The 12,500-nt window shown below is 40.9% G+C and overlaps 1 protein-coding gene across 8 annotated transcripts in view; it reads right to left on the reverse strand.

Moving 5' to 3' along the window:
* The window catches only part of magi2b (membrane associated guanylate kinase, WW and PDZ domain containing 2b), a 143,500-nt gene that overhangs the window by 104,898 nt on the left and 26,102 nt on the right, over positions 1-12,500 (reverse strand). For 6 of the 8 annotated variants that reach the window (XM_058397263.1, XM_058397262.1, XM_058397259.1 and 3 more), the window contains exon 2: positions 10,169-10,285. In XM_058397263.1, coding sequence (XP_058253246.1) covers positions 10,169-10,285 — 117 coding nt within the window. Of the gene's footprint in view, positions 1-10,168; positions 10,286-11,359; positions 11,634-12,500 lie in introns of those variants that run through there. The other 2 variants (XM_058397265.1, XM_058397266.1) reach the window with 2 other exon arrangements.

The following is a 12,500-nucleotide window of genomic DNA, read 5'->3' on the forward strand; positions in this document are numbered from 1 at the left end:
ATCTGGGAGCACAGAAAGTGTAACACGGGTCCACGCTGGTCTCCAAATCACATCACTGTCATGGTTTAGACTGATTATCTTGTGTTAAGTGCTGATATAGCCAGACGAAGAAAAAAACCATCTATTACCAAAATGTTTGGCTAGTCTGCAGAAAACCTGCTGATCACAAATGGAACGAAGCTGGACGTCAAATTCCCATTTCTCCTAAACAGACAAATCAATCAAAAGTGGATCAATGACAGCAACGATCAGCTCGCTATGCCGTCATGTTGTGATGGCAAGAAGATTGAGACCACATCATCGTAACCAGATAAAGAACAAGCGTTAAGAGTTCATAGCAATGAGCTTTAAGACAGCTATGTTCATGTGAATCATCTATGTTGTGTCAGTCACCATAACATACACTCCTTTATACCATACACCAAGATATCACCTGTCAACTGCTGAATCTAATCAGATACCAATAATGCTCCAAAACCAGCATTCAGTACTGAATGAGATCATCTAAACTACTGAATGCTTAATGTGGCAGTTAAAGATTTCCCTGTACACTTTAAATCAAACGATTTGGTTTATTTAATCACTTACTGGTAGAGGCGCTTAAGCACATAATAAATCATCCAGCTAGAGGTCAGACTGCTCATTTGTACGTAGAAAAGACAGAAATGCATCATCTGTTGCTATTGATTTTACAGACAGGACGACACGCACCACTGTACGCGTACAAATTAATACAAACCGATGAACTTTTGACTCTCACAACGTGTCAGCCAGACAGACTGAAGCTCCAGTCATTCACACCAGTGTAGAAGTGTGAGGTAAAGATGAGTAACGACATCCAAGGTGTCACTTCTTCAGGAGTCGTACGATCCGGTGTGTAAAAGTCTCAATCTCTCAGGACGGCACGTTATGTTAGCAGGGAAACGGAAAATGTCTACTAACAAAAGTGTATATACTGCAAAATGAAGCCTTTTTGCCGCTATGTTTAATTAGGGAAATACTGCACAGAGTTTACTGTAGCTCTGATACATCCTAGATTCAGAAGGGAAGGACATGGAGCCTGGAATGCGAGCCCAAGTTACATGCTTCACGATCATGGTGGACAATAATTTTGCTTCTAATTACACCAAACTCCCTGACAGCTGATTAATGGTGATGAGCTGAGGGCAAAGGTAGAAAGCAAGAAGTTTTGTCGCTTAAGCAAAAAGTGTTCATTAAGCAAAAAATTCCACCACAGGGAGTTGGGAAGGTATTGACAGTAATGATGATGAAGGGGTTATTTATTTATTTTTTTATTCTATTTTTTTTCTGGAGGGAAGTATATGCACAACGCATGCATGTATAGGAAAGCAATCATCACAGGACGCGCGGCTGGAGTGCTGACTGCAGGAAATGTATAATCAGGAGCACACGATGTTCAGCTACACACTGGGTTATTTTTAAAGACTCGGAGGCTTTGGGCTATTTATAGAATGATGCATTTCACCTCGCCGCTGAAAGTGTAAATATTTTACTATCTGTTCTCCCTAATGATTCACATATTCTTCATGGTATGGTTGTATGCTTTATTATTTTCTGCGCTACTGTTTAACCTGAGGATACGGTTGTGGAGATTAGCAGCGTTTAACCTTTTAAACAGATATTTATCTTCCTATCGGAGAAAACGCCGCTGCCCAGGCTAATAACGTCGTCCCTGAAATGTCAGTTTTTTCTGAATTATCGAATCAATGATCCACAGCCCTGGCTGCTAAAGAGAGTTGTTGCTTTCTGTGATTCGCCTCATTAGGAAGTGGACCAATTGAAACGGGGCCGTGAACCCTCGAGGAATTCAAAGCCCTCACAAATCCACTCTCCTTTCTTTATGTATCGATTCAGCCGTATTCCCTCCACTCCCTTATCCTCCAGCTCTTAAATCTGCCACTGGCGTCCAGGAGAGTCCCGCAGGGGCCGCCGGCTCTAGATACGGCATTAACGAGAGCTCGTTTGAGGAGTGAAATGAGTAACTTGAGTACACTTGGAGATAAAGAGAGAGAGAGAGAGAGAGAGAGAGAGAGAGAGAAAGAGACGTGTCCAAGAACGGCTGACAGAAAACGTGTGCTCTGTAGCTTTCCATCACTTTACAGACTGTTTGTCTTTGGCTTGTTTGAGAAAGCACTGAGGCTCTTTTGGAACGTCTGTTGTGACTTATTTGGAGCTGCAGTTTGCTTCCCAGACACAACTGAATGGACAGAAAAATTCTGCGAGTGGAGGCAGAAACCCGAACCGAAACGAGACGTGGATAAAATAAAAATAAAATAATAATAAACACGCTGATTTCAGAGGCACTATTTTTAAAAACAACCAGAGTGCAACTTTTATTGTTCAACACAGGATAGACATTACAAATCTGAAACAGGCGAACTCCAGAGCAGAGGTCATTTTTCCACAGTCTGCAATGGAGTGGCCTGTCAAAATGTGCAGAGTTTGTGTCTTCAGTGACCCATTTCCACATTTAATGTCATTCCCGGGACAGATACAGCTCTACATTTCACCCGGCTGACAAGAGTGGGAGGGCAAACGTGCAGCATGCATAATGCACATGCCCTGTGGCTGACAGCGCTCCCTGCACCACCCTCTCTTTCCAATACAGTAACACTGTGTTCCTGCACCGGGGTAAAACATTATGTTACCAGTGCACCTTCACCTCATTTACCCTGCCTGAGCGAGGTAGCCAGTGATGCAGTGATCCAAAACCCAACTCTTGATGCATGATGCTGCACCTCAGAAAATGAGAGGGGGAGGGGGGGGAGAGTAATAAGTATGATAAAGAGAGAGAGAGAGAGAGAGTATGTATGATAAGTATGAAAAAGAGAGGGAATGAGACAGAGTGACAGTGACATAAATACAGAGAGAGAGAGAGAGAGAGGGAGAGACAGAGAGAGGGAGAGATGATGAAGGGAGAGAAATGTTAAGACAGATGAAAAGAGAAACAGTAAGAGACAGCAACAAAAAGAAAGAAAGACAGACAGTGACAAAAGAGATAGCGGCAAAAGAGAGAGTGACAAAAAGAGACAGAGAATGAATGACAGAGATAGATAGATAGATAGATAGATAGATAGATAGAGAGAGAGAGAGAGAGAGAGAGAGAGAGAGAGAGAGAGACAGCAACACATTCTCAGCACTTTAGTAGATCAGCACCACAGCCTGGATCCCTAGCTCTGTGTGGAACAGCTGAAAAGAAGAGGAGGGAGAGAGCAGAGTCGAGCAGCCAGCAGAAAGACGAGTCTCTCCATTCAAGTCAAACAGGATTCACAGAAACATAGTGAGATTGACGTGCATCGAAAAACTTCTTTCTCCTCCTCCGACGAAAAAAGGAGACGCTGCTGTAAGTCTCAACAACACCATCACCTGGAAATCAGAGCTGAACAACACATCACTGCTCTGACAAGCCGAGTGAAAGCTTCAAGCAGCCTGACACACGACGGCCGCAAAATAACGTCTTTCTTTCTTGTTCATTTGCCGCTCTCCTTCATCGTGCCACAGCCTGAGACGGAGGGATGATAACACCGTTCCGTGGCGCATGGCTACTTCCAGGACATGTTTAAGTGGCCGGGTGAAATGCAGGCTCTTTGTAAATAGCTCAGAAATGGAGTCGTCAGGGTGAAGCAAACCCACAAGTCTGTGTGAACTGTACAGAATCATGTCCCCTGTGCAAGGACAGGACTTTGTTGTGCGCCCCGATGTCCGCTCGCTAACTGACTGACAGAAAGAGACAGCATCGCAGCCCCGAGGTGGAGGACATTTGGAATTTGTGCTGTCACGGTTTGGGGCTCGAGCCGGGGTCAGTGAGCAGAGCGCAAATAACGTGGCTGGCAGCCGGACTTCAGAGTCGCACTGCGGGAGTTGTGCGTGGTTATCACACAGAAACAGGCTTGAGAACTGTTTGCCAATCTGAGAGCCATTCGGAAGGCAATGCAACGCATGCTAATGAATATTCTGTTAAACATCTCATGCTATTTTACATTTTATCAGTTCCCGATCCACAAGACCCAAAGCTGAAGCACTAATGACCTTTATTAAGATATGCAGAAATAAATAGTTAGTTGAGCTTCTATGTCAAAGGATTTGTCAATACACCGGAACTGTAATCTACAGTACACTGCACATCATTTATCTGAGACCCGATCAATACACCACAAACGACTGACCTTTTTCCTTCGGTGCTTTTAATGTCGTCTCGCTTTTTCTCTCTCATTTATTAATTCTCATATACGATTAGTTCAGTGTTTTGTGCGATCGCAGTTATTTATCCAACAAAAATGTCAGCAACTAATTAATGTAATGAACGAAAAACAACAGGGAATGGGGTTATAGGAAATGAATCAAGGATTTTGAGGAGAGATGAGGGAGGGGTTGACTCTTTCCTCTATCTCAACTTCCCAGAAAGTACCACAGCATACAAGCATGGCCACTACGGACTACCAGCCCTAGAACAACACTCATTCATCATCTCCTGAGTTTTAGTCTCTCTCTCTCTCTCTCTCTCTCTCTCTCTCACACACACACCTGTTTGTCATGACACAACATATAAACAGACCTTAGACTTACGATTAGTGTGAAGTGTGAACTGAACCAAACCTATTCTCAGTCTGCTGACTGCTATCCTGGTATTTTTTTTTTTGACTCTGTTTTTGCTTCCTGGTTTTTATATTCTTGTCTCTGTCCTGTTGTACTGTCTGTTGATCGCCTGACCCCTTGCCTGTTTTTTAACTTTGATCCAGTCTCATGATTATTAATCTGCTTCACCTGCATTTGTTTCTGTCTCAGCCTCTGTTGTGTGACACTCCACATGAAGCTCAGGCAAAGCTGACAGTTTCTTCATATATTCTTTCTCTGTAGGTAAATAAAGCTTTTTAGTGCATTTTTCTGCATTAACAACTGCACACGATTACACGCGACATGCGCTTTATTCACGATGATTCTATATAAGCATATCACTGTATTTCTTCACTGTATCATTTTCATACGCTGTCATTTCAATATCATTTTTTATTATCTTCCACTAGTCAACTTCAATTTCCAATTATTTTCTTTTTCTCTATTTGCATTGCTTATCGATTTCTAAATGAATTGCTAATTGTATTGTACCTTATTTTATATTTGCTTTTTTTATTATCTTAATCTAGTTTAATTTATTTTATTGTACTGTACTTTAGTTAAAAAAAAAAAAATTAAACCCTATTTCATTATTTAATATCGACAGTGATTAAAATAAAAATAAATAAATAAATAAATAAATAAATTCATTCATTCATCCATTCATTAATAATAATAATAATAATAATAATAATAATAATAATAATACTATTTATTATTATTATTATTATTATTATTATTATTATTAATAAAAGCTTTTTTCTGCTTGTTATGTTACTTGAAACCGCAAAGTTGCTTTGTTTTCATCCTCAAATCAAATTATTGTCTCCAGAGCCACTTTTATAGAAAATTAAGCCAGCAATCAGAATGAAGCGTTCAACGGCACTGTGGTATAAATAGCTATAAAAAGCACCTTTAAAACAATATAACATATATTTTCCGTTCGGAAGAAATGCTGGGGTGTATGCAAATGGCACAAAATGAACTCCAGTACAGAGAGCTGAATGATCAATCAACAGGATTCCAAAAGTGTGTGTAATGAGGCAAGAGAAAACACAAGAAGAGCTTCTGTTGTGTCTGGTTCTGCCAAAATCCTCCTGCCCTCTCTGGCTGTCTCTGAAAGCTGCTCTGAAACAGGAAATGTTTATTTGAAAGCAGGCGTCAAATTTATAACCAACAGCATGTCTTACGGTTCGGTGTGTTAAAGTAATATGTAATTTGAGGGGTTTTTTTTTTCAATTGCAGGAATGATTCCATCTACAGATATATAACGTCATCAGATATTATGCATCGTTTACACCACAGTGCTTGATTCCTATTGGTCGAAAAGCAGTGCTTCAAATCGCAGGTTTATATTAATGTTCTTGTTCTAATACAGTATGAACAGCTGAATAAATGGACACTAGTGGTATGTGAACATTTTTCTGGGAAGTGAGTCTCCATTGTTAGAGGTTTGTAACAGACTTCAGGAGTGAGGATTTTGTTCTTTGTGGCTTCTTGGTAACATTCAGTCTCATTAACTTGAAGAAACAGAGGCTGGGAAGCTGTGTTTAGCTGCTGTAATGTAAATGCTCACTAAAACCTCAGACGTTCCATAACATTAAAAGTCACTACAAAGAGATAAAATATACTGTGTGTCGTTCTTAATAAACAAGCATTTGTTAGCGTTTTATTCTAAGCGGAATAAATCACTATAGATAAAGACAGACGGAAAAGGATGAACTACAGCTCCGGAGTACAGGACACCACAGAGGTGCTGGAGTACGCGGTAAATGAACAGCTGGATGTGGAAGTCTATGGAAGGAGGTTGAATGCTGGATGAAAGGTAAGAGAGAGAAATGGAAATATGAGAAGAAGGATCAAGAAAACATAAAAGCAGGACGAGGAAATTATTGATTCAAGAGATAAAAAACAGCTGTAATGATGTAGCTTTCCTCAATAACAAAAACGAGTTAAACCTCGACATTTTATTTATTCTGTATTTATTAAGCCAGAAAAGACAAATTGATATACAAGATCTGTTCTTCCAGGGAGTCCTGGTCCAGACAGCAGCAACCCTATTCACATTTCTTTTACAATCCCAAATAAATCATTCGGGTCACGGCACCATTTACAAAAAGGACACAAGCTTTTTAAGTGTTTGTTGCGTTCAAACCTGCTAACAGAGCAGCAGCTGAAAACCAGTAAATAGCACAAATCCTGCATTAGAAAGTCAGCATTCAGAAGGTAGAAATAGGCACACGTAGAGCTTCAGCATTCCCTCTTTAAAACAGAGTATATAAGCGTTTGTTAGCATTTTATTCAAAGTGGAATAAATCACTTAGTGATGAAAAAAGTGCTGATATTGGAAAATAATCAACTATACAACGGCAAGAGATTTGCATCACGATGCAACACACCACTGTGTCATTGATTATTTTCCTATAACCGCATTCATTACTGAGTTTTATTCCTTAAATAAAATGACAAACAACATGAAGAGGCTGGAAACATTTTGAGAGCTTCATGTGCATTTTTTCATGAGGTTAAGAAAAAGAGAACTGTATTTACATGACGATGAGGTCCGAATAAGATTTAAAAAGCCTTGAACAGACTGTGATACATCAACAGGACGTGAACAAATATGGCAGTTACTGATTATAGCTCATTGTGATTCGATTAACAGAGTTATATTAATGGATGATTAACAAATATCAGAAGCTCGTCCGGATCGTAATTAGTCCCGTTAGAAAAAATATAGACTGCATTGTAAGAATCTACATTACTTTGCTAACATAGGATATTTGGTAATTGTGCGTTTCCATATTGCAGACTATAATCATTTTATTAATTTTACTTTAATGTCCATGTGGGGGTGTAAAATCTTGTGGCAAAACAATAATCTATGTAAACACACACTGAAAGTAAATAAGCTAAGCTCATTAGAATGCGTGCAATTACAGCGAAGTCAGGAAGGCTTTGTTTTTCATTATGTGAAAGATCCAGATCCAGATGGGATTACACTGTTTTATTGACCAGAAATGTAGAAATTTACTCAATTCCTTGTTTATTTCTTTCGTTCTTTTCTCTAGTACAACCTAATTCCCACATATTTGCAATTACAAGGCAAGATCAGCCACCCAAGTCGGCTTCTTGTGTCTCGCTCAGCTAGTGTGTCTGACGCATAGTTAACGCTCTATTTTGGACTCCCTCTCCTCCGATTCCGTCCTTCTCTGCATTAAGGCTGCTTATGTTAATGACGTAGAGGATGTATACGTCTGGAGCCGTCTGCTCATGACTGTGCGGCACGAGCATGAATCAAAGACGCTGTTTCTTACCCGCCGCTGGGTAATTGTGATGTTTTGCGCTGTGCTGTGGAGGGGGAGGGGGCTCCATCGGCAGGACTAGAGGAGAGAGGGATGGTTGCCTTGGAAACCCCGGTCTCAGACAGAGAGAAAGAGAGCGGTGGAAAGACAGACGGAAAAGGATGAACTACAGCTCCGGAGTACAGGACACCACAAGGGTGCTGGAGTATGCGGTAAACGAACAGCTGGATGTGGACGTCTATGGAAGGAGGTTGAATGCTGGATGAAAAATAAGAAAAAGAAATGGAAATATGAAGGAAAATGAGAAAAGGGTTCAAGGGAGGAATGAACACATAAAAGCAGGATGAGGAAATTATTGATTCGTGAGATTCAGCCCAAACTGCTTATGAAGCGGAAAACAAAAACAATCAGCTGTAATGTCGTAGCTTTCCTCAATAACAAAAACGAGTTAAACCTCTACGTTTTATTTATTCTGTTTTCATTAAGCCAGAAAAGACCAACTGAGATACAAGATCTGTTCTTCCAGGGAGTCCTGGTCCAGACAGCAGCAACCCTATTCACATTTCTTTTACAATCCCAAATAAATAGGTCATCAGACATCATTCGGGTCATGGCACCATTCACAAAAAGGACTTTTTAAGTGTTTGTTGCATTCAAATCTGTTAATAGATCAGTAGCTGAAAACCAGTAAATAGCACCAATGACACACAAATCCTGCAATAGAAAGTCTAGCATTCAGAAGGTAGAAATAAGCAAACATAGAGCTTCAGCATTCCCTCTTTAAAACAGAGTAAACTGAAAGGTACAAGGCTACTGTGGGTCCTCTTAATTAATTACCATGGAACTGGAGCATCTGCTCAACATTAATTCACCGTTCTGCAAGTGATTGTACAAGTTCAAGAGCAAACATCCCAAAACCATAACCAATAAGTTCTTGTTTGCTCGTGTAAACAGTGACATGATTCACTCTGCGTTACACCGAAGCAGCAGACAAACATGTATTCTTTTCTCAGTGAAAACTATTGATGCAATGACATCACCATGATCATCACCATCATCATCGTCATTATTTTCATCGCAGCCACTGATATTAATAACTGAGGGACCCATATACACCAGATACAGATATATCATCAACAAGGCTTTACTCTCGTGCTGTATTCATCAACCCTGTTCCTAGAGATCTAACAGAATTTACTTCTGCCTGTTCCAGATAATCTCTCTTCTTGATTAGTTCCAGTTAATTGTATTTGTATAGTGCTTTTCACAATAGATGTTGCTGCAAAGCAGTTTACAAAAATCTGGAGGTAGAATTTCGGGCCAGAATAAGCAAAACACAAGTGACAGTCGTATCAAAAACTTGCCTCAGATGATAAGATGAAAAAGTGCAACAGATGGATGGATGGACAGATGGATGGATGGACGGACGGATGGACATCAGGTGAGCCGGATGGATGGATGTAGGGCTGTTGAATGTATAGAGGTCAAGTGCACCAAATGGATGAATGAATGGATAGATAAATAAAGGTCAGGTGTACTGGATGGATGGATGGATGGATGGATGAATGAATGGATGGATGAATGGATGGATGGATGAATGGATGGATGGAGGTCAGGTGCGCCAAATGGATGGATGGATGAATGGATGGATGAATGGATGGAGGTCAGGTGTGCCGGATGGATGGATGGAGGTCAGGTGTGCCGAACGGATGGATGGATGGATGAATGGACGGATGGATGGATGGATGGATGGATGGATGAACGGATGAATGGATGGACGGATAAACAGATGGATGGATGGATGGATGGATGGATGGATGGATGGATAGATGGACAGATGGATGGATTGGATAGAGGTCAGGTATGCTGGATGGATGGACTAGATGGAGGTCAGGTATGCTGGAGGGATGGACTAGATGGAGGTCAGGTATGCTGGAGGGATGGACTAGATGGAGGTCAGGTATGCTGGAGGGATGGACTAGATGGAGGTCAGGTATGCTGGAGGGATGGACTAGATGGAGGTCAGGTATGCTGGATGAGGGTTAGAACTGAATTCTAAATAAAGATTGATCTCTAGGAACAGGGCTGCTTTATTTATCCTCAGACATTAACATTCAGTCCTCTAATTGGGAATGAATTGCCAGTCACTGTGCAGGATAAGCAAAAACTAAGCCTAACTAATAAACCTTATTCTGGAGTCAGGGGTTAAGAAACAGAAGGTTACTCACAGGGCACGGTTCGGAGGTAGAGGTTATCCCGTATGATCTGCTGGAGCTCGTGGTCCACAGAACCCTTCTGGAATCGGAGGTTAAGGTAATGGCGAAGGTCTTTATCTACAACACCTCCTGCAAAGGCAAGAAAGAAAAAAATCAGTCAGCGGTCCCACCTGAGAACACGGCTTATCGTCTTGGTTCGGCTTTAAAGTCCTCAGGAATCCGTTCCTTCGAGGGCAGAGGCTCGAGTCGTCACAAACACGCCAATGTTGGGATTAATCAGGGTTCTGACTCCAGGGAATAATGATGGAAAACGGAAAAGACTGAAGAAATCCTGCCTACTTTAGGCAAAACTGAACAGATGAAAGATTTAGAAAAATTAGAAAAATCAAAACGGGAGTCTTTACTCAATTCCCCTTACCTGAACCTAACAACTACTTGTCAGATTGTCAGCACTAAAAACGTCGCTCGCCACCCACACGTCCCACATTACAATATATTTATTAAAAAAGCAGAAGAGAAAAAGCGCGAGAGTCCATGATCTATTTAGATCCTAGACCATGGCAGATGCTCTGTCCTTTCTCTCTCTCTCGCTCTCCATCATAACCTTGAACGTTCAGTACTGCCAAATGTAGCCAGCCATTAACGGATGAATACAACAGCTAAGCTCCTGACGGTGCTCAGCGTGGCAGTGTCTAGTGTTGCCCGGTACATAATTACACAGCTTCCACACATAACCACCCCCCACACACACACATAGACACACACACACACAGGTGAACAAAAAGCCAGAGAGCCGGCATTCTGGACATTCTTGACAGATAAAACCTCAACCAATCAGCTTTGTCTTAAAAGCACTGCAGTGATGTCTTTGTAAGCACACACGCAAACATATCACACATCTGTTGTACTGATGCTATAGATTCTGCTTTAATACTGGTGAATTCTGCTCTGCTTTGACATTGGGAGTCTAACATGTTGATGGGGAAAAAAGCCACAATAGAAAGAAAAAAAAAAAACACCCGGTAAATGCAACACGACGGAAAACAATAATGGAAGACAGAGCAAATTGTGCTGAATGGAATTTCATTTATCCATCCATCCATCCATCCATCCATCCATCCATCCATCTATCAGTGATCGTCATACATAATTAGCCTCCCCCACCAGCACCCCCTCCCCATCAACCCCGATACCTCATCGTACCTCATTTGAAATCCAGCGCTCGGTTTCCGCTGCATCTACAGATGATGTTTTACTCACCGGTTCTCTCAAAGAAAATCCTTCCTCCCTGACAGGAGACTTCAATTTCAAAACAATCCCATCGTTCATGTTTCAGTGGAGGCAGACACGATGAAGTCCCCCCCTCTGCATGTAATTTAGCCGTGAGCGGACGGAGGGGGAGAGAGGGAGAGAGAGAGAGACAGAGAGAGAGAGGGAGATGGAGATTCGTCCACAGTCAGGAGACAATAGTGGAGAAAAAGCTCTCCCAGCAAGGAGCCTATCACAACAGTGGCTGGATTCTGATTGGCCTGAGAAATAGTACGGTCCTACAGCTCCCCCTGTCTGCTATGTCTGTGTCTGTGTGTCTGATACAAATGCTTTTAGACACTTCAGCAAAAAGGCCAGCTTCTTTGCACCAGACGCTTTCGGTAAGCTGGCATTTGGTGAACTAGTTGGCCTCATGAAGACAGCGACATGGATGAAGACAGGAAATAGCAGAAATCTTATGAAACATCTGCGGATGCACCTAAAGATCCTTCGGCTTGCTGTCTCTTCATCTTCTTATGTAAGCAATGAAGTGAACTCAAATAACGAGTCCAGGCTGGATTTTATCATCTACCACCGTGCACAGTTTACTTCCAACGCACCTGGCTCTAACTACTGAAAGTTTTAATTAAGAGGATCAGGTGTGCTGGAGCTTGAAATCTCCCCAGGAGGACAGCTGAACTGCCAGGATCCAGGATATCATCATTAAATTCAAATTCTATTTCAGATTTTATTTGTCACAGACATAACCGGAATCAGTACGGCATGTAGTGAAGCGCTTTTTTTTTTTTGATTGATTTGATTTTTGATTATTTATGTCTATGACATATGAAGTAGAATAAATTGAAGAAACAGAATAGAACAGAATAAAGTAGAAAAAATAAAAGCAGAATAAAAAAAGAAAATACAGATAGTTATTATAAAATAGAAATAAAAATATCGACAATAAAATAAAAATAGTTACAAAATATAAGTGGAATAAAATAAAATAAAATAAAATAAAATAAAATGGGGAAAAAATGTTTAAATAAAACAGAATAGAAAAAATAAAAGCAGAATTAAAAAAAGAAAATACAGA

Source organism: Hemibagrus wyckioides, linkage group LG08, assembly GCF_019097595.1.
Source record: "Hemibagrus wyckioides isolate EC202008001 linkage group LG08, SWU_Hwy_1.0, whole genome shotgun sequence".
In the NCBI taxonomy this organism is placed as follows: domain Eukaryota; kingdom Metazoa; phylum Chordata; class Actinopteri; order Siluriformes; family Bagridae; genus Hemibagrus; species Hemibagrus wyckioides.